General features: G+C 39.5%; 2 protein-coding genes across 2 annotated transcripts; one reads left to right on the top strand and one right to left on the bottom strand.

Moving 5' to 3' along the window:
• The first annotated feature begins 10,222 nt into the window (after positions 1-10,222).
• Positions 10,223-11,161, top strand: LOC140125670 (olfactory receptor 5AP2-like). Its single transcript, XM_072144539.1, has one exon. It carries the CDS (start codon positions 10,223-10,225, stop codon positions 11,159-11,161), a length of 939 nt encoding a protein of 312 aa, XP_072000640.1.
• A 5,165-nt stretch (positions 11,162-16,326) lies between these two features.
• Positions 16,327-22,037, bottom strand: LOC140125669 (olfactory receptor 5AR1-like). The gene is made up of 4 exons (XM_072144538.1): positions 21,839-22,037; positions 18,130-18,236; positions 17,875-17,943; positions 16,327-17,313 (listed from the first exon to the last, which is right to left on the bottom strand). The coding sequence occupies exons 3-4, from the start codon at positions 17,875-17,877 to the stop codon at positions 16,327-16,329; spliced, it is 990 nt and encodes a 329-aa protein (XP_072000639.1). The 5' UTR covers positions 17,878-17,943; positions 18,130-18,236; positions 21,839-22,037.
• Positions 22,038-22,311: the final 274 nt, after the last annotated feature.

The raw sequence follows: 22,311 nt of genomic DNA, 5'->3' as shown, positions 1-22,311 counted from the left end.
CGAGTCCCAGTAACTTCAGACATGAACCTAGGGAGTGTAGCTCTGCGGCGTTCCCCTGCTCCCTCATAAGCAGGTGGTGTCTCACCCCGCCCAGGACCACGGCCTCTGACCCCTGCAGTAGTTGGACGCCCACGTCCCCGCCCTCGTCCTCTACCCCTAGCCCTCGGGTTAAACATTTTGAAAATGAGAGTTATAACTTTAATTTTTTTTTAACTTTTTTTTGTGTTTTTTTGTTTTTTTTTGTGTTTTTTAGTTTTTAAAACCAAACGATGCTATCCTATTGCTATGGCTATTTTCTAGCCAAGTATGAAAGCACACTACTATGCCAGATGAGATGACGCTGAGTTATTAAACAAAATAAACGTAAAATAAAAAAGGAAATGGCAGACTGTGCCTAATTGAAATCCAACCCCTAATAAATTTTCCCACTTCGGTCTTTGCAATGGATATGTGCGTCACTAAGCGCAAAACACAGCGGTCGCAAGTCTCACTACAAATTGCTCACAATTTGCTAGTAGATGCACTGCAGCAAGTACAGCCACCAGCAGATCAACCAGAAATCAAATATATATAACGCTACTGTAGGCGTAAGTAAGCCGTTTGGATTCTCCTATGGCTATTTTCTAGCCAAGTATGAAAGCACACTACTATGCAAGATGAGATGACACTGAGTTATTAAAAAAATAAACGTAAAATAAAAAGTAAATGGCAGACTGTGCCTAATTGAAATCTAACCCCTAATAAATTTTCCCACTTCGGTCTTTGCAATGGATATGTGCGTCACTAAGCGCAAAACACAGCGGTCGCAAGTCTCACTACAAATTGCTCACAATTTGCTAGTAGATGCACTGCAGCAAGTACAGCCACCAGCAGATCAACCAGAAATCAAATATATATAACGCTACTGTAGGCGTAAGTAAGCCGTTTGGATTCTCCTATGGCTATTTTCTAGCCAAGTATGAAAGCACACTACTATGCCAGATGAGATGACGCTGAGTTATTAAACAAAATAAACGTAAAATAAAAAAGGAAATGGCAGACTGTGCCTAATTGAAATCCAACCCCTAATAAATTTTCCCACTTCGGTCTTTGCAATGGATATGTGCGTCACTAAGCGCAAAACACAGCGGTCGCAAGTCTCACTACAAATTGCTCACAATTTGCTAGTAGATGCACTGCAGCAAGTACAGCCACCAGCAGATCAACCAGAAATCAAATATATATAACGCTACTGTAGGCGTAAGTAAGCCGTTTGGATTCTCCTATGGCTATTTTCTAGCCAAGTATGAAAGCACACTACTATGCAAAATGAGATGACACTGAGTTATTAAAAAAATAAACGTAAAATAAAAAGTAAATGGCAGACTGTGCCTAATTGAAATCAAACCCCTAATAAATTTTCCCACTTTGGTGTTTGAGGTGGATATGTGTGTCACTAAGAGCTAAACACAACGGTAGCAAGTCCCCCTGCAAATTCCTCACAATATGGTACTAGCTGCAAATAAAAAAAAAAAAGTATAACGTTATTGTAGCCCTAAGAAGGGCTGTTGGGTTCTTGGAGAATCACTCCTGCCTAACAGTAAGCTAATAGAACACCCTAACGCTTTCCCTGACCAGCAGCAGCTCTCTCCCTAGCGGCATCCAGACACAGAATGATCCGAGCAGCGCGGGCAGCGGCTAGTCTATCCCAGGGTCACCTGATCTGGCCAGCCAACCACTGCTATCGACGTGTAAGGGTACCACGTCATGCTGGGTGGAGTGCAGAGTCTCCTGGCTTGTGATTGGCTCTGTTTCTGACCGCCAAAAAGCAAAACGGCGGGAGCTGCCATTTTCTCGAGCGGGCGAAGTATTCGTCCGAGCAACGAGCAGTTTCGAGTACCCTAATGCTCGACCGAGCATCAAGCTCGGACGAGCATGTTCGCTCATCTCTAATTCTTACTTGTTACTCCTTAAACAATTTACACCATTTGTATTGGCCAATGTGTAGCACAAGCACCTATTTAGAAATTAGGCCAATTTACACAACAAACTAAAATAATACAATCTTTATTTGAGATTTTTACACCATCATTACAGATATATTAAAATTCAAGGTAAGGGGGGGGTTTGAAACATGCAGGTATCCATGGAAGCAAAAGATGGAAAATCATCACATTAGATCATGTCAAATTCACGTGGAAACATTAGTAAGGGGACAGGGGTGTCAAATTCATAAATATACAATATTGCACTTTTTGTTCTTAACACAGCATATAGCCCAGTCACTTTATGTCTTTAAAGTGCTAGTGCAAATAGTTTATTGCCACAATGTCTCAGCCAGTATGTCAAAGTGCTAGTGCATATCAAAAACAATTAAGACATATGTCTCCATACTTAGATCAAAGTTCATTCATAATAAGAGAGAGCATTGCTTACCCCTAATGTCTGGTGTACCCCAAGTGTGCCACGGACAGGATACTCCCCGACGCGTGTTTCGGCGCTAGCCTTCGTCTGGGGGAATGTGTCTTCTCTTATTATAGGGGGCTGTATATAGTTATTATAGGGGGACTGTATATAGTTATTATAAGGAGTCTGTATATAGTTATCATATGGAGACTGTATAAAGTTATTATAAGGGGCTGTATATAGTTATTATAGGGGGCTTTATATAGTTATAGGTTGTATATAGTTAATATAGGGGGCTGTATATAGTTATAGGGGGATGTATATAGTTATTATAGGGAGCTGTATTTAGTTATTATAGGGAGCTGTATTTAGTTATTATAGGGAGCTGTATTTAGTTTTTATAGGGGAATGTATATAGTTATCATAGGGGCTGTATATATTTATGCTGTGGGACTATAAATAGGTAATTTTGGGGGCTGTATATAGATATTGCTAGCAAGCCATATATATTTATTACTGGGGGCTGTATATAGTGATTACTGGGGGGTATATATATTGATTACTGTGTGAGCTGTTTATACTGATTGCTGGGGGGCCTGTATATAGTGAATACTGGGCACTGTATATAGTGATTACTGGGGAGGCTGTATATAGTTAGTGCTGGGGAGTGGTATATAGCGATTGCTGTTTCTGTCTGGACTACATTCAATGGGGGCCCACGTCAACCTTAATCCAGCCCTGGTTGTAGGTTATAAAATATCACTGTAGATAGGATGCTGTAAGCATTTCAAAGTGAGATTGTGGCCTCAGGGGACACGTTAACTGATCAGGACTCTATGTACCTTGGTAGAAACAGTATATCCTGAGCTGCTGCAACAATGTATTGCATCGAGTTGTAAACTTTATTTACACTACCCATTACAGCTCAGAGCATGAAAAAATCAATTCTAAGACTGAAACCAGAAGTTTACATATAGTATATAACTAGAAATAAATATCTGTTTTTCTTACAATCTGACATGAAATTAGATAACCTTTCCAGTTTTAGGTCAAAAAGGATTACCAAAATTATTTATATTTGCCAAATGCCAGAATAACGAGAGATTTTTTAAGGTATTTTTATTATTTTAAGTCAAAAGTTTACTTACATATCATTAGTATTTGGTAATATATCCCTTAGTCTATGCGGCTTATTTACTAAGGGTCCACGGATCGCATTTTCGTCTAACTATTCATGGAATACGGGATTTGCGCTGCTGGGACAGGTATTTAGAAGGGTATGTGTTGCTACGGCGGCTTTTATGCGACAGAAATCGCGGTCGGGCCGTCAGACTATCTGACTGATTCGGACTGAGCACGGAATCTTTAATCTAAAATTGTGTCGCAACCAATGCACTTACATGCACCAGGAAGAAGATGGTGAACTCTGGCGGACCTGAGCGGGGAAGTGACGCAGGAATAAGATGCACGATATTAGTGAATCACGGCACAGTGCATTGTCGTCGGACAATGTACTTTTGGGAATTCCTCCGGGCAGGGAAATCCTTCCACAAGCCCATTCCTCCTGACAGAACTGCTGTAACTGAGCCATGTTTGTAGGCCTCCTTGGCCATATAGCTTTAATAGGAATAATCCCTTAGTGCTCGGTGTCCGATATATGGGACGCAGATCTGATACTGGTTCAGCTCGATATCTGAGTCGAACTAGCAACGGGTAATTAACAACCGACACCCCAGTGTAACACCCGCGTTCAGAGTGGGCTCACTCACCCAGAGGTCTGACCCAAGGGTTGCCTGTAGGCAGTGCCTGTAAGATGGCTTCTATGATGTCATCCTATGTACGTGCCTATGCACTGCTTATACCCTGCAATACATCAGTCAGATGATGCTTGTTCATGTCCCATGATGGAAATAGTAAAAAAGTTTTAAATAAATGTTATTCAATAAAAAAAAGCAATAAATCAATAAAAGTGCCCATCATCCCCATAACATATTAAGAGACATATAACACAAAAAAAGTCTAAATCATAAGACAAACCCCATATATATATATATATATATATATATAGTATCACTGCGTCCGCAACAACCCGTAGAATAAAAGTTAATCATTATTGAACGATGAACGCCGTTAAAAAAAAAACTGTTAGAAACCTGCCAAATATTATGATTTTTTAACCTATTGAATCCCACATAAAATGCAATAAAAAGTGATCAATAACACATATGTACAATTATACTGTTGCAAGTACATGTCCCTCAAAAAACAAGCCATCAATAAGCTCCATAGCCAAAAAAGTAAAAATGTTATAGATTTGATAGACTTTTCCCCACATTAAGGTTTTATTTGGTAAATCTAGTAAAACGTTAGAAAAAATATTCATGTATGGTATCCCCATAAATGTATCGACCCATAGAATAAAGATAACATGATTATTGGGCCATACGGTGAACAAGAAAAAAATTCAGTACAGAATTGATGCTTTTCTACTCCTGCCCTCAAAAAAAAGTTCCTAAATGTTCAACAATAGGGGATACCAACCCAAAATTTTAACACTGGAAAAAGCATCTCCTCCCACAAAAAAAATGCTATCACTTGGCCTCAATAACAAAAAAGCAAAAAATGTATAGCCTACAAAAGGGGCCAAGCCCCGATTAAGTGTGGTAGGGGCCCCTGGGCGCAAACTGGTGGGGGCCCTTCCAACAATGTTTTTGGAAGTATATAGCCTGCCAGCCCCCTGTAGTATACAGCCTGCCAGACGCCTGTAGTATATAGCTTGCAGCCCCCTGTAGTATACAGCCTGCTAGCCCCCTGTAGAATATAGCCTGCCAGCCCCCTGTAGAATACAGCCACTAGCCCTCTGTAGAATACAGCCTGCAGTCCCCTGTAGTATACAGCCACCAGCCCCAGTAGTATACAGCCAGCCCCTGTAGTATACAACCACCAGCCCCCTGTAGAATTTAGCCACCAGTCTCTTGTAGATAATGGCCACAAAATAATAAACCTCATACTTACCTCACCTTCCGTTCCAGTGATCCCACGACGCTGCAGGCTCCTCCTCGCTCTTCGGGCAGCCATCGGCCAGTGAAGACACAGCTGCCATCGCTGTGTCGGAGATCATCGATGCACTGTATTGGCTGCAGCATGTAGGGATCGGACGCCGACAACCGCCTGTGAGATACAGCTGACATCCTAGACCCCTAGACATCCTAGCCATGGGCCACTGCGCATCGCACACAGAGACCGTCAAAGACTCAGCTGAGCTGGGTGGGGGCCCCATTAAAAGTGAAAGTGGTGGGGACCCCGGGGCTCGAGTCCCAGGAGCCCCTCCTTTAATCCGGCCCTGAAAGGGGCCAATGAGGAAACTAAAATCCTAGCAGCTGCAGGGCGCTCCTTCAATTCTATGCCTTGCTGTGTGCCCATAAAACAAGTAACGGCCACATGTTGGGGGTCTCTGTACTTGGGAGAAATTACAGAACAAATTGTAAGATGGGTTTTCTCTTTTTATCTTTTGGGAATGTGTAAATTTTAGGGCTAAATGAACGTATAAAGAACAAAATTTGACCATTCTAAATTTCATCTCCATTTTGATTTAATTACTATGAAGATCTCAAGGGGTTAACAATCTTCCTAAAAACTGTTTCTGGTAGTTTGAGGGGTGCAGATTTGAAAATAGGTTGATTATATAGGGTTTTTTAATTTTAAATATGTCAAATTTCATGCAAAACAGTATTTATCCTCAAAATAGTCAATTCTGAAAATATGGATATCATCAGTTTCGATATTCTATTTGTAAGCCACGTGACATCAAAATAAATTATCCAGACATTTCAAAAATTATGAAAATGTAAAGCAGACACATGGGAAATGTTATGCAGCAACTTATTTAGGTGGTAAATCTATCTGCCTGAAAACGCAATGATGCCAACCTGTTCATGTGACATGACTGCTGCATGCAGAGAAAGCATAGGGAGGAGCTGCTGGATTCAAAAAGCCACGCCCACTTTGACTTGCTATAGACATACTTGGATACCAGGTAAAATGATCAATTTATTAAGTTGAATATAGGGGAATCAGAGGGGAACCATTTTAGCTAAAAGAAGGGTGTCAGTTAGTTTCTAGGGCTCTAAGGGAACCTGCCACTAGCTGTATTTTGCATATTGTAATAGATGATGTGTAAAATTCCATATACTGCCAAATTGTATTATGGCAGTATATGGTAGGATGAATCAGACAACCTAGGGTTAAAGTACCCTAGAGGTTGTGAAAAATAGTTTTAAAAAAAGAAATAAATATAAAAATATATATATTAAAAAAATCTTAAAATTCAAATCACCTCACTTTCCCTAGAACTGATATAAATATAAAAAAAAAGTAAAAATCATGAATATGTATGTTTTTTCCCAGCATTTAACCTGGTAACGAAAAATAGTGCCCAAAGTTAAAAATGCCACTTTTTAGCCATTTTGAAAAATCAATAAGTAATCAAAAAGCCTTAAAATTGTAGCATTAACATGTCATCAAAAGTTGCAAAAAATGACCTTAAAATGGTAGCATTAAAAATTTCATCAAAAGTTGCAAAAGATGACACCAGGGACAGCTCGGTACACCTAAATATGAAAAAGAGATTTTAATTTTTGTACATGTATGAAAACATGATAAAACCTACATAAATATATAGCAGAGAAATAGAGAAAATAATTTCACTATGACCGGAGCTCCAAATATTCTTCTCCCTCGTTATTCTATCTTAAAACATTGATGAACAGCACCAATCTTCAGTTTCTCCTGCTGAAAGTATATCACCATTCAGACTAGCACCATCGCACTCTCATTCTCCTCCTTTAATTATATTTGTAGCTGGAAGAAAATATGCAGGCAGATGGTGTGGTACGTTCCAACAAGGTTAAAATTTATTTCAGTTCATCATACTCACAAGAGTCCATTAAAAATGCGCAAATCACAAATTCACATAATGGGACGCTAGCTTTCCTATCCGCCCGACCCAGGGTTTCGCCGGCAAGGCTTCTTCCGGCGAATTAAGAACTTGGTGGAAGGTTATTTGCGTTTTCAATATGAGCCATAAAGTGCGTTGCCAAAAACAGGCCATTTAAGCGTTCCCGTCCCAGGAATGTACCCCAGGCTGCCTGAACTGCAGATTTTATAGCAGTAAGGATAGACTCCGACCCTTTTCCGGGCTGCTGCAAAGAAGACAACTAACGCTGTTTGTATGTATACTTTACAAAAGTCTATTTTTCAAGGTTAATTATCACTGGTGTCCATCAAATATAAACCTGAATACATAGTAATATGGACTGCTGCCAATTACCTAATAATCCTTCTCTAGCTTGTGCCAGGTTGTTTATTAATATTAAGTTATTTTTGTTCCATTAACACAGGTTGAATGTTAATAAGTCTCTGGAGATCTTTTCCCTGTGATGCAGAATTCATTATATAAATGCAGCTGCTGAGCCATTTGATACATGAAGTCTAGAGGTCTTAATAGTGTATTGATAATTGTGTGCATCTTCAGGTGGCATGCTTTGTTTTTGAGTCATAAGCCATCAATATACTGTATTTGGCAGCACATTTTCTTCGGGTGGAGAGTAGCCCTATAGGAAGTCCAGTCATTTAAGTCATTCATGCATAGACTTGGGGGATTGCGGGTAGGTGGTGACTTTATTCTTTCTGCCTCATCCATACCTGCATCTTTACAAAAAATAGAAGAAACTTTTGCTTATGGATGCAGGAATTTCCTAAATAAATTAAAATAATGTTGCGGTGCAAGTTACCACCAGGATTCACCAAGTTCCTGGACCTCCACAATTCAGCACAGATGGTGCTGCATGCACACTCTCAGTTTTAAAGCATCACATGAAGAATTATGTACTAAACAATGTTAATATTTTATCTTTACTACATAGGTTGCTTTTTTGTATGTATTTTGTATGAGAAATCATTTTTATTTTAATCTTATAATGGTACAAAACTGTTGGTTGACACGCAACATTTTACAGTAAAAAGATGTTGACCAGTAGGATCATTTTGCGATTGGTGATCTGTGTGTTGTACCTGCATTGCTCCTCCCCACATTGACTGACAGCCAAGAAATAAAAATGTAAAAATAGTTGTACTAGCAGGCATAGCAACATCTCTGGTGTAGAAAAAGGTCTTCTGCTTGGAAGCACTAAAGGTATATCTGACAAGTTTCCAAAGTGTTCTATACAATGCTGAGTTACTGAGGTGATTTGGGAGCTGGTAAACTGCTTTTAAAGACAACACTTACACATAGATCCAGGCATAGCGACTGTGGCGATCTACTTATATTTATTATCCGTTGCCTACTTCCTTTTAAAATCAACTTTGAAGATTATGCAAATGAGCCTGAAAGACGACGGGGGTGCTTCACAGAGCTGCTTTGTGACGCAGATTCACAGGCTGTTAGACTGTTTCACCCGCCCTCTTTGCTCCAGATAAGCACTTCCTCCCTCTCTCTGTTTATGTAATCTCACACACTGGGAGGGGAGAAGTTTATTTTAAATAGAAGGAGGCCATGGATAACAAACAGAAGAGGATTACCTGGATGTATGAGTAAGTGTTCCTTGTTTTCCATGCTTGCTTCTTCCATGCTTTAAATTCATTTGATTCTGTCTTTAGTTTTCTGGTATAAATATATACAATACATTGTGCCTAATCATGTCCATGTATTTTCTATTTATAACAATTACATTAAATGCCTGTACATTTTCCTTGTTATCAATAAATATGTGGACAAAGGCTGCAAAAAATACCATAGAAAACCATAGTTGAAAAATAAGAAAACTAACATTGTGCCTATTCCATCTGCAGATTTGTAGTGTCATTACAGTCAGCATGATGTGCAGCACATGCAGTTAATATATTAGGTATAACATGTATAACAAATATTAAGAGAAATATGCTAATTGAAGTTTATAAAACTTTATTCATTCAGTATCAATATTTAATGATTTTCAAGATCTCTGCTTGCAGTCATTCAGAATGAAATGCTTTACTTCCAGCAGATATTCTAATAATATAATGAACACAAGGACAGCATACAGGTACAGTGCAGGTATCTGGCTCCGTGCACCTCAGTGTCCATCAAACAACTAAGAGACATGTATATACTCAGGAGTTAAGCAATGGAGATTCCAGCTGAAGAGCTGATCCAAAAACATGATAACTTTATACAGTAACTATGTTGAAGATTGTATATTTTTTATCTTAGGCCGTATTCACACGAACATAGACATCACTTGCGCCCAATCTTGGAACGGTGAGCACAACATGTCCTCACCGTACCCTGCCGTGATCACAAAAAGATAGAGTATGCTCCATCATTGGTTGTAATAACGGCCATGCGGCTTTATTTTCTATAGAGGGGTGGAGTAAGCACTCACCTCTCCTCCTCTCCTGTACCCCTGACTTGTGCCCGCCTGTTCGTGTGAATGCAGCCTTACAATGAAAACTATTTATCTATGGAAGCCAGGGCCAACATTTGTATAGATCAGTCATGATTTTTGGACTGTTTCCCAATATTGCTGAATCCGATGGTTCAGGAAATTTTCAGGTGTACTGCCAAAATAGTTTTCCAGGAAGTATATCCATTATTGAATAGTATAAGGGACCTACCTTTATTATATGATTTTATTTTAACATGTTATTACATCACAGGGTGGCAAGGGTTCAATGACTGTATAATGAATCATAATGAAACTATCTATGGTACCTTCAGTTCATAATAATATGTTGAAATATCGCTTATTTTAACTACAATAACTTTTCATTTCCAAAATGTTTCATTCTTGTAGGAACTATGGAAAGTGTGAATTATACATCAGTTAGAGAATTTCTTTTGTTAGGATTAATGGAAGATCCCCAATGGAATCTTTTATTTTTCTGCATCTTTTTGACAATGTATATAGTGACTGTATTGGGTAATATGTTTATGATGATTTTAATATGCTTTTCCTCCAAACTCCAGAACCCCATGTACTTTTTTCTTGGTCATTTATCTTTTTCAGACCTATGCTTTTCCTCTGTAATAACTCCAAAACTGCTGCATAACTTGTTCTCCAACCAAATGGCTATATCTTTCAATGGTTGTGCCACACAGCTCTTCTTTTTTGGTTTATTTGTGGGTGCAGAATGCTTTCATGTCACTGTTATGGCCTATGACCGGTATGTGGCCATTTGTAACCCACTATTATACCTGCTTATAATGAGCAGGAGCCTCAGGTTGGTATTAGTTGGTGCTGCCTACACCGGTGGCTTGCTTACCTCCATAATACATACCACTTGTACTTTTCACCTCTCCTTCTGTAAATCAAACAAGGTAAACCATTTCTTTTGTGACATTCCTCCGCTCCTTCAGCTCTCCTGCTCTGATACATTTATGAGTGAACTCTTCACATTTCTCCTATCCAGTGTTCTTGGAAGCTTTTCCGCCATTGTAATAGCCACTTCCTATGCAAAAATAATTTCTTCCATTCTAAGAATGAAATCTTCAAAAGGAAGGCAGAAAGCCTTCTCCACCTGCTCCTCGCACCTGACCGTTGTGGCTTTGTTCTTTGGGACAGCGATATTTATGTATGCAAGACCTATCTCCAGTTACTCTGTGCAGAAGGATAAAGTGATTTCATTAGTGTATACTGTGGTAATACCAATGCTAAATCCGATCATTTATAGCCTGAGGAACACTCAAGTGAAGGATGCTTTTATTAATGTCTTATATAGAATATTAGTCTTCAAGTGATCAACTCCTTAAGGTTCTGGGTCTTAGCAGAAAAAGCATTTTTGTGACAGAAGAAAACACAATGGTGGATATTGATCAAAATTTTAGTTCCTTTTTTCCTCTCAATTTTTTGGCACATTTTTAGCCTAAGGCCCCTTTCACACTTGTGTTGCAGATCGCATCAGAATGCAATGCAGGAGAAAATGATGTTTTTGCCTGCGATTGTCATAAATTTTTGATCTGATTCATTAGTGTTTTGTGTTTTTCACACATATTTTTTTTGCATTTTCAATTAGTTTTTCACTTGCATAAAAGGCACTTGAAATAAGTAGACTGTGTTCTATCTTTTCTATGGCAATTAATCAGTGAAAAACACATTGCACTTGTGTGTGTCTCAGAGTGCAATGCGTTCTTGTATGGTACATTTTTCAAGCTTGTGTAGGGCATGCTGATATTTTCATGCACATTTAAAAAATGTGTTGTGCGCGTGAAAAAAATGCAAGTCTGTGAAAACCCATTAAATACAATGGGTCAGAATTCAAAGCGACTTCTGCACGTCAAAAACACACACAGAACATTGTGATGTTACACTGGTGCATGGCTTCTTATATCACACAGCTCTAACTACCGTGATATCAGATGACCATTTACTGATTTTTATCCACTGGAAGTAAAGAATAAATGACAGCAGGCAGAGATGTAGAGAATCATAACAAATTGATACAGAAAATATACAGCAATAGAAACATTATAATTTGCTGAATGGAGGGTATTATACTATTTGGGCGTCATTATGGGAAGGCGGTTAATTAACTAAAATAATTTTATTGGAAATGTAACTGTGCTCGTGGTGGCTGGTATATATGCATACCATATTGTACAGATTGAAGGGCCCCTGCAAAAAGTTTGCTATGGGGCCCAATCAATTCCTGTCTCGCCCCTGCCCACAGTATCTGAGGTGTGTTTGTTTTATAAATACGCAAGCACCCTGTGAGTAGGTGCCCTACTTTAATTGACAGATACAGATTCAAAGGAACGTATCAGCACTCTGCGATCACATTACGGGGTGAGCTGTTGAGCAGATATAAGGAGCAAAAAGTGTCAAAGGATCTCCAGTCAGAAGAGGTTCAACTTACTAAATTTAAAGGGATATAAACACAATAAAATTGGAAATGATCAATTGGTTATGTTTAAACTCCGACCAAGAAGTGGATAAAGATCAGTTTAGTTATTTACAAACACGATCAGGTAGACCAAGGTGGTGGCCAACCTGACTGCCAAATCCAGGAAGAAGAGTCAACTATGCCTATTAGAGAGAAGCACTGCACCTCTATCGTTAAGTATGGAAAATGATCGACTGCAGCAAAGGGAATTCTATCCCTTGATATGAATAATTACTGTGGGCTTTCGTCTATACTGCTCAAAACAAATCAACCACTTATATAATGCATGTTTGAGCTAGGCTCGCTTACTGTTCAACATGTTCTTACTGATTAAATCTTTTCTTTTTCAGGAAAAAAAAGTGTTTTAACCCCTTAACGCCGAAGCCACTTTTCACCTTCCTGACATGGCCCATTTTTTCAAATCTGCCCTGTGTCACTAAGTGGTTATAACTTTGGAACGCTTTAACATATCCAAGTGATTTTGAAATTGTTTTCTCATGACACATTGTACTTCATGTTAGTTAAAAAATTTTGGTGGTATGTTTTGCATTCATTTATGAGAAAATCAGATATTTGGTGAAAATTTGGAAAAAAATTTCTAAATTCAAAAATGTTCTACTTTTTCCTCACATGAGCCATAACACCAAAAAACGTAATAACTAACATTCACCGAATGTCTACTTTATGCCTCTGTGGTTTTTTATACATACTATCAATTTTGTAAGATGTTAAGGGGCTTTGAACGTCAGGTGCAATTTTTCACATTTTCATAAAAAAAACTAAATCCTGCTATTGAGGGCCCTGCTCAGGTTTGAAGTCACTTTGAAAGGCCTAAATAAAAGTAAAATCCCAAAAATTACCCCATTATAGAAACTACACCCCTCAACATACGTAAAACAACTTTTATGAAGTTTGTTAACCCTTTAATTGGTTTACAGGGGTTAAAACAAAATCGGATGCAATTTCGAAATTAATTTTTTTTTGGCTAAATGAATGTGTTTTTCATAAAATGTACAAATTCTCAGTGGATAAAATACCAAAACGCTCCACAAAATTTGATACCCAATCTCTTCCGTGTATTACAATACCCCATATGGGGTGGTAACCAGTGCCAGGGCACTGAAGGGCTCCCCGGAAGGAGATTGCGCAGCCCCGGGCACTGGCAGTCCCGGGGCTGCGATCAGAGCTACAGACCCCCCTGGTAAGTGCCGCGGGGGGGGGGGGGGATGTCCGATTCCAGTTAAATGCCCTTGACACGCCGCGGTCATCGCGACCGCGACATGTAAGGGGTTAACACCCGCGATTGGAGAAATCTCCGATCACGGGTGTTAGAGGCATTTGTCGGCTATAATATATAGCTGACACCCGGAGCTTCAGGCACGGCTCCGTTCAGGAGCCGGCGCCAGAAGCTTGACGTACTATTACTGCATTTTGCGAGAACGCACCTCCCGCCATGCAGTAATAGTACGTCAAATGGCGGGGAAGGGGTTAAAATCATTGCAGTCAGACTCAAGTGTTCTGTCTTTGCATAACTATGCACACCTCCTGTGTGCATAAGCATCTGCTCCTCCCTCTCTGCCAGCTGTATAAGGTGGCTATTCAATGCACATCTGCAAGACTTTGCCGAGAAGCAGATGGTAATGCCCAAAGGAGGTGTGCATAGTTATGCACATAGTTATGCATGGTAATGCCAATCATAGCCATGGCTAGTAGCTAGGGGCTTTAAATTTGCTGTTCAGCAGCCAATCTGGTAATATGTCGTGGTGCACACCTTAACCTGAACTGGAAGTTTGGATCCACTAATCTCTACTCAGGGGTAAATTACAATGTAACTAAACACACATTTTTTAGGATATGAGTAGAGGTAATATTCCTGAGTCCATACAAAATATGTACCACCCCCCTCCATCCCCCCTACAAATCACTTCCAGTTTTGTGGAGTAAAAGCAGTGAAAGAATTCCTGTGCTGACGGTCCCTGAGTGACCCTAGAAGATGACAAGGAAGACTTACTTCGTCTGGCAGCTACTGGATGATGGAGCAGACAGGTAACCGGAATACAGGAATAGACCAGTGTTCACACTCGTGCACAGAATACAAACACAGGACTGAGACAGGGACAAAACAACAGATATATACAGGTCTTCAGGCAGATTCTACATAGGTCAGTTCAAGATCAAGCAGATATATACAGATCAGGTACAGATAGAAAGTTCAAGCAGCACACAGGCAAACAATAACGGGTGGGTGCAGGCTTCACAGGACCAGGATGGAATAAAGAAGAAAAACACTTTTTTCACTTTACATGGAGTGCTGCTCGTTTTCTTGGAATTATTTACAGGTCAGGTACAGATACAGGCAGACAAACGGAGACAGGTTAAACTGAACTAGATACACAGGTAAGACAAGACTCAAAATAACCAGCAAGGTATGATGGGAATAGGCAGGTATATAAGGCTGATCCCGGACACACCACCAGTACACTGGGGAACTGTCCATCAGGCTAGTAACCCTTGCTGGGCAGGACTAAAATGCAAGGAGTAGGGTGTGGCTCAGTTAATCCAAACACAAGCAGTAAGCCACAGTTCACACACAAATAAACGACATCTATTCTGCCAACTGTGGATAGTGCAACGTTTAGGCACGGACGTTACAACTATCCATAGTTATGAGAAACTTGAGAAAAGCACTGCTTCTTGTCTTTCTGTTGTCTATGTAAATAAGGCGGAGAAATTCATTCAGACACACTGCTAGAATAAAAGAGCAATAAAGGACAAAGTAGTATTTTCTTTTATTAAAGTATATTATAGAGTTTACTGTTTTTCCCTGTAGTATTGAGACATATTGGACCACATTTATTAAAGTGCACTGAAACGTGCAACCTGCTTGCACATGTATTTGTAAATTGTCTGGGTTGTTATTCTATTGCGGCCGCACTGTGTCCGAAGCACCACAAGCTGTGCACCTAAAGGGGTGTTCTAGTGCAGAGTCAGACCATGCACCGCATTTATTACTGCACATTTATTACTGTGACTGCGACAAAACAGTTGGTGCACACTTTCAGAGCAGTGCAGGGTGCACCAGGCTAACCCATGAGGTGGGAAAGATTGGTCTTGGTGGGGGTCTTCCAGCATTTTAAGGTTCTGGAGTGGCCCAGCCAGTCTTCAGACCAGAACTCAACGATCAGATGTTTGGATGTATGCACCTGAAAATTCCACCAACCCATGATCACCAATGATGGCATAATTTTTAACTGAATACTTTAGGAGACTTTACTGGTTATATCTCTTCTGACAGGCTGAAACTTTCACCTGTATGGTAATTGTTCAATGCGGTTGGCGCATGTATTAGGGGGTTCGGCAGTCGTTGGCGCATGTATTGGAAGGTTCTGCTGCTCCTGTTCCTGCTCATTAGTGACTTTAGTAAAACGAAGCAAGAAGTCCAGAGATTTAACCCTTCCCCAGCTTTCTTGCAGCTAATGGCTCTGCAGACAAGCAGCGTAAGGATTAAACCTCCTGACTAGTCAGTGATGAGGAGACATGGCCCATACACTGGTACTGAGCAGGAGCCACCATACTGATGGTTCTCCCCACCATCAAGGGCTTCTATTATCTTCTTCCATTATGGAGAATAACTGGGACCGGCAGTAAACAAAAGCCTCTCCCCGACTGCCATAACCTCTACTGTTACTTATAACAGAAAAACATATGCAGCAATCTGCATTATTATTACAGCTATTAATACAGTAGACGGGATGTAAGAAAACCTTCTACAGAGCCTCCATCTACTGCCCGTCTCTGTTATTCTCCTCCATGATAGAAAAAGATAATGGACACCCCTACGTAAAACAGAGGACCTATTGTTGGAGGGGGCCCCAGCCAAAACTTTGCTATGGGGCCCACTCATTCCTAGCTACGTCACTGGTGCAGAAACAATAAGAATACACATTTTGACAATATAAAATACCAGCCATAATGACTGGTAACTCTTCATGTCAATTATAAACACTATCCATATTACAAATATTAAAATCGTCCTTTAAATTTTAGCAGAGCTTGTTTAACATCTTGATTTCTAAAGCTATAAATCAAGGGATTTAACATGGGTATAATCACTGTATAGAAAACTGACAGCACCCAGTCCTGATCCACGGAATATGCAGAGTTTGGGCGTAAGTACATGAAGAAAACTGGGAAATAGAATAAGGCGACACAAGTAAAGTGAGAGATACAAGTGGAGAGCGACTTGTGCCTCCTTCCAGAAGACCCAATTGTACATATGCTGAATATGATGTAAGTGTATGATATCATAATACATAAAAAAGAACCAACTTCAACAGAACCTGCCACAACAAAAAGCAACATTTGATTTAGGTATGTATCCTTACATGACAGTCTTAAGATGGGATTGATATCACAATAGAAATGGTTGATGTGATTAGATCCACAAAATGGTAAAATAAAGGCACAATATGTATGTGTGAATGAATTAAGACATCCTGCTATGTATACTGAGAAAACTAGTTGGAAACATGTTGCTTTGTTCATAAGAAGTTTATAATACAGTGGTTTACATATAGCTACGTATCTATCATAGGCCATGACTGCAAGTAACATAGCTTCTGAGCTTGCAAGGTCAATGAAGAGGAACATTTGTATGGCACAACCAGTGATGGAGATTGTCTTATTGGCAGAGAAAATGTTGGCCATAAAGTTTGGTGTGATAGTTGAGGAGTAAAGGACATCTACAAGAGATAAGTTAATAAGGAAGAAGTACATTGGTGTTTGCAAGCCTGGAGTTATCCTAATCAATATAATGATTATAAGATTACCCAGCAGAGTTACCATGTAGACTACGGAGAAGAGCAGGAAGAGAGGAAGCTGTAGGTCTGGTTTGGAAGATAGACCATCAAGAATAAACTCTGTCACAAGTGTATTGTTCTCTTTCTCCATTGTGTTCATGGGATGTCCCCGCTTATTGTCTTTAAGCTGTGTTGGTTTTCGCATATTAATCTGGAAAAAAAAAGGAAAATGGTTGTTTTATAAAACTTTACCAAAATAAGGCCCTAAAAAGGTGCATGAAAAGGAAAAGAATGAGACACATTTTCTTTTGATTTTCAACAAACTAAATATTGTTCTACAAAATTTACATTGCATTTTTGTAGTGACAGAATACATTTTATTCCCTAAAAAGGCCAAGCTCAGGTTACAATAAACGAAAGTCACTCAGAAAATAATTGCCTGAACTATTAAGGGAATAAAAATGTTGAAACATTATAAAACAATGTAAGGCATTAAGAGGTCCCCATATTAGGATTGTGTACTCTTCATAATTTTGAAGAGTGCACAATTTTTGGAAAAGGAACTAGACTGACAAGAAAACTAGAAAGAGAAAAGATGAATCTCCCCTAATGATTCGCGGTTCGCTCCAATTGCTACCAAATGTAAGAAACAGATTTCTCTAAAGCTCATTTAAGGCAGACACTCTAAATTGTTATGTGTGAATGTGCAATGAAATCTTGATAGTACTGGTTCACATTGACTACATTTTAACATTGGAAAATTGGACATTACCATTAGTTATTCCGGGTTTTCCATTTGCAGGTCAGGAATGATGGGTTTTTTTCTTCATAGTTTAGTTTGCTTTTGTACAAATTAGAAAAGACAAAAAATTTATTGTAAATTATAAATGCAATATCAATGTGTATAGTGATCAGTAAGTATATATATATATATATATATATTTATATCTGTAATGATCAGACATGCTGCATACAGCAATATATATATAAAATAACGTAAGCTGTTGTTTCTTGGCCGCATACTTACTCAGTGAATTAAGTCTGTTTTGAGCGTAAGTGATTGATGATGATCCATCTTACTATGAGGCTTTTATAAGGTTATTCTCATTACATGCTCCTTGGAGAAAAGAAATTCTGAACAAACATAATCACATGAGGATTTATTATTAAGGAGAATTCATAGTAGTCCAATTAGGGTTATTTCTGTTTTATATTTTTCATTTTAAGCTCAAACTCATCTTGATACAGTATATCTTCATGAATGTCACACTTTTAACAACTTGGAATTCTGGATTCTTAAGATGGTGTTTTATTTTTCTTATTAACACATAAAAAGTTACTTTGATGTATTCAAGAACAATGGTACATTGATAAATGATCTCATAGAGCGGTGGTGGCGAACCTTGGCACGTGTGCCAAGAAGCGGCACTCAGAGCCCTCTCTGTAGGAACCCACACCATTGTCCCAGCAGAACTCATGGCCTCCCCCTGCACTCCCTGCTACAACACATTCTTGGTTGCCTGAGACAGGATGAGTGAGGAGGTATGGACAGGGCTGGATATCCACTGTGAGCCAGTTAAGTCTTCCTGTCATCCTGAACGGATGCAACAATAAAAATTGCAAATTTCCAATTTCCCCACCTTCTTTCAAAGCATTGGCGTCAGTGCGCTTATACAATTTAAAGCTGAGACAGAGCAGTTAAAAATAAGCTATTGCTTAAATTGCCATGTTGGCACTTTACAATAAATAAATGGGTTTTCATTGTAGTTCAGGCATACAGCATCTAAAAGGTTCGCTAGCACTGTTATAGAGGCTTTACACAGTTAAATATACATTTAGTAGATGATAATAAAAGCTATAAAAAGATACATAGACAAGATACTGTTAGAAATAGATTTAAATAGGATGGAGGCTTATAGAGAGAGTATGAAAGGTATCAAAAACACTGGACAGAACCACATAAAACAAGACTTGGGACTGTTACTAGTCAACTGTAGTAACTAATTGGTAGCTATTGTTAGAGGAAGCTATTGGTAGAGAGCATCAAAAGAAGCTTGTATGCTTATGGCCCAAACATAGTTCCTGACAAGACACATTTTACACACAATTTAACTAAGCAAATTGTGGTAGATTGCGGTAGCACTGTATTAATGCAACACAGTTCCACTATGGATACAGATGCCCATTGTATTACACCACCGACACCATAATAACTCCCAATCCCAATAACTCCCAATAATAACAACCAATCCCTGTACCCAATGGGGCTCACTATCTAATCAACCTACCAGTATGTTTTGGAGTGTGGTAGGAAACCCACGCAAACACAGAGAGAACATACAAACATACAAAATGTTGACCCTGTTGACCCTTAGGAACTAAGCCACCATGGTGCACCATCCACCAACCCTTGTAGCAGTGTTAACTTAAGTGCCATGGGACAAGCCATACTGGCTGAGAATGTCATTGGGGGGTGGTGATCCATTGCCATGGAATGCTAAACTACATTGCAGATGTAATGAAGTATATTTCAACCCTTACACACACTGCAAGGTACTATTATATCTTCGAGCTGTGGGGCGTGTATGGATAGAGCTCACTGGCTGAGAATATGCCGCTTTAGATCAAATCATAGTTATACAATAGGGAGGGAATTTGCACTTCAGGAAGGTGCAGGGAAGCTACAGATTTTCTCATATGGGCAATGCGGGGAATCATGGAGGATGGGATATACAGAGATATTCTGAATAGATCCAATGGAACTAGTTTGCTACCTGCAGCCCTTAGAAATCTCCATCCAAGTATAGATTATTGTAGTGAGGGGGGTTTGGATAGAAGGGAGGATAAGGGAGGGAGTGTGCCAGTAAAAGATGCAGCAGAGGACAGTAGCCATTCAGTTCTTGTTTTATTGGTAAAGAGCCCAACTTATACTATCCATGCCTGGCTGTGCTTCCCATGATATTTTGGATGGTCCTTATTACTCTGGCAACGGACTCCATCAAAAAGCTTAAAGGAAACCTACCACTTCGGATAGGGCTTCTAAGCAGCAAATGCCGTGCATCAGCTCAGGGTGAGCTGGTGCCGGCACTTATCTTCGTTATGTTCTTAAATGGTTTTAAAGCGTTTAAACACTTTATTAATCTTTATATCCGAAGTAGCTTCCCCGCACCGTGGTCTGCGCTCAGCTCACCATGCGCGCGGCCGTGCGTGCGCCTGAATAGGGAGGGGGGACAGGCAAATCCAGAAATCCTGAATCTGGCGCCCTCTGCACACTACACCGTCAAACTGCACATATTGCAGACTGCATTGTTTTTAGTTAATGTGCCCCAGAGGGAATAACGTACACCTTTCTAGAGTGCATATTGTGATTGTGAATGCATCCGTTAGCAAGGACTAATGCAAAGAGCTCTTATAGGGGTATAATCAACCCTGGAAAAACAAATGTGTGCAGTGCAGAGAAAGCAAAGATCTAGCTGAGGGGGTTGTGGTATTCGCTTTCAAATGATATAGTTTGGCATGGAATGAAATAAAGCAATTGGCTACATATGAAGGATGAATGAGAAGCATATTAGGGTGATTGGGATATACTAGAAAACTATATGGGATTATTGATCAATTTCTTAACCTGGCTACCCATCTGATGTGTAGACATGTTATGGGTTATGCACTGGGATTTTAATCTCCTAAGGAAAGAATGAAGTTTCTTTTTGAGGGACAATAATTTTTCATGCAGGGCCAAAGTTCTTAATTTCTGGATAAATCATTCAATGGTTGCAATATGAGATCCTGCACCTGGGCTTTCCTTTTACTGTAATTCTGTCCATTAATCTGAGCATCACCCCTCTTATTAAAGGGCCAAACATAGAAGGGAAGGAACTTTTAAATATATTGGGGAATAGTTAGACCAAGAGGTCATGCCTACAGTGGAGTTCCCCATGTATAAGGCCACCAGGTCACAAATAAATCCATTCTACAGAACATTTTCTGTCTTGGCGAAAAAAGGTGTACTCCCTGGAATAAGAATTATGGCATCTGAAAATGTCAAACAGCCCATTTGAGTAAAGCCAAGGTGCAAACAAATTAAGGGTACAATCCAATGCTGCCGTTGAGACTAGAGATCTATTCGGGACCAGATAAAAGTCACCACTGAGTAGTAGGCTCCCCTTTTGAACCTAGAGTGCTTTCTGCAGAAATTTCACGAGAAATTGAATTGGGGAATTATTAATAGACAAGTGTGCTAATGCGAACATGACTTCCTTGTGTAACTTGGTATTGAGATTTGTTCTGGTAGTCTCCATTTTAGATGTAGTTGGCACAACTCATAAGACAATCGTATCCCCAGGATTCACTAAAGGACAAGAGAATATCTTTGCATCAGCAACTGCCTTTGCCTGTAAGTTAAAAGTGTCTGGAGGTTGAAAAACATTGAATCTTTCTTCCAAAAACAGCTCCTCTTCTTACCATGGGTAGTACATGGTAATGCAACTAAGCTCCATTCATCTCTGTAGTGCTGAGCTGCAACATCAACACAAACCATGGTGAGGTGTATTTTTTGAAGAAAGTAGCCATGCTATTCAATCTCTAGACAACTATTTTAAAGAGAACCCGTCACCACATTTTCACATATATAGCTAGTGACAGGTTTCTATAGAGTCCTATTAACTAACCAACACCTTTCTTTTAGCTAAAAATTGTTTCCCTTACATCCCCATAAAAACAACTTTATCTTATATTACCTGGCATCAGAGGGGGTGTGTCCTGTTCAGTTGGTCCCTTCCATCTGCCCCTTCCCATTATCCATGCCATTTATCAACATGTCATGTGACCCGGGTGATGTTACAACCTCTACCCCATGTATGCATCCGATCAAATTAAATCACAGCATGCCTCCATGTACTTCTATTCCTTCCCATGCCTCAATGGAAGCATGCTGTGATTTCCTGCGATCAGTCACTTACATAGGGTAGATGTTGCAAATCTTACTTGGTAAAGGGCCTTAGATGACATCACCCTGGTCACATGACATCAACTGGTCAACGATGTAACAGAGCTCTATCTTAATGTTCCAAACAGCTGCATGTCCGAGCAGTGAGAAGGCAAGGCAGTGCCAATCAGAAGGCAAGGCAGTGCCAGTTAAATTTAATATACAAGAAAAAAATCATTTAGATATAAGAGCAATAGTTTTTAAGCCTAGTTTTAATGAAGTATT

Source organism: Engystomops pustulosus, chromosome 4, assembly GCF_040894005.1.
Source record: "Engystomops pustulosus chromosome 4, aEngPut4.maternal, whole genome shotgun sequence".
Lineage (NCBI taxonomy): Eukaryota > Metazoa > Chordata > Amphibia > Anura > Leptodactylidae > Engystomops > Engystomops pustulosus.
Note: the sequence above shows the minus strand (reverse complement) of the source record. Positions and strands in the feature narration are given on the sequence as shown.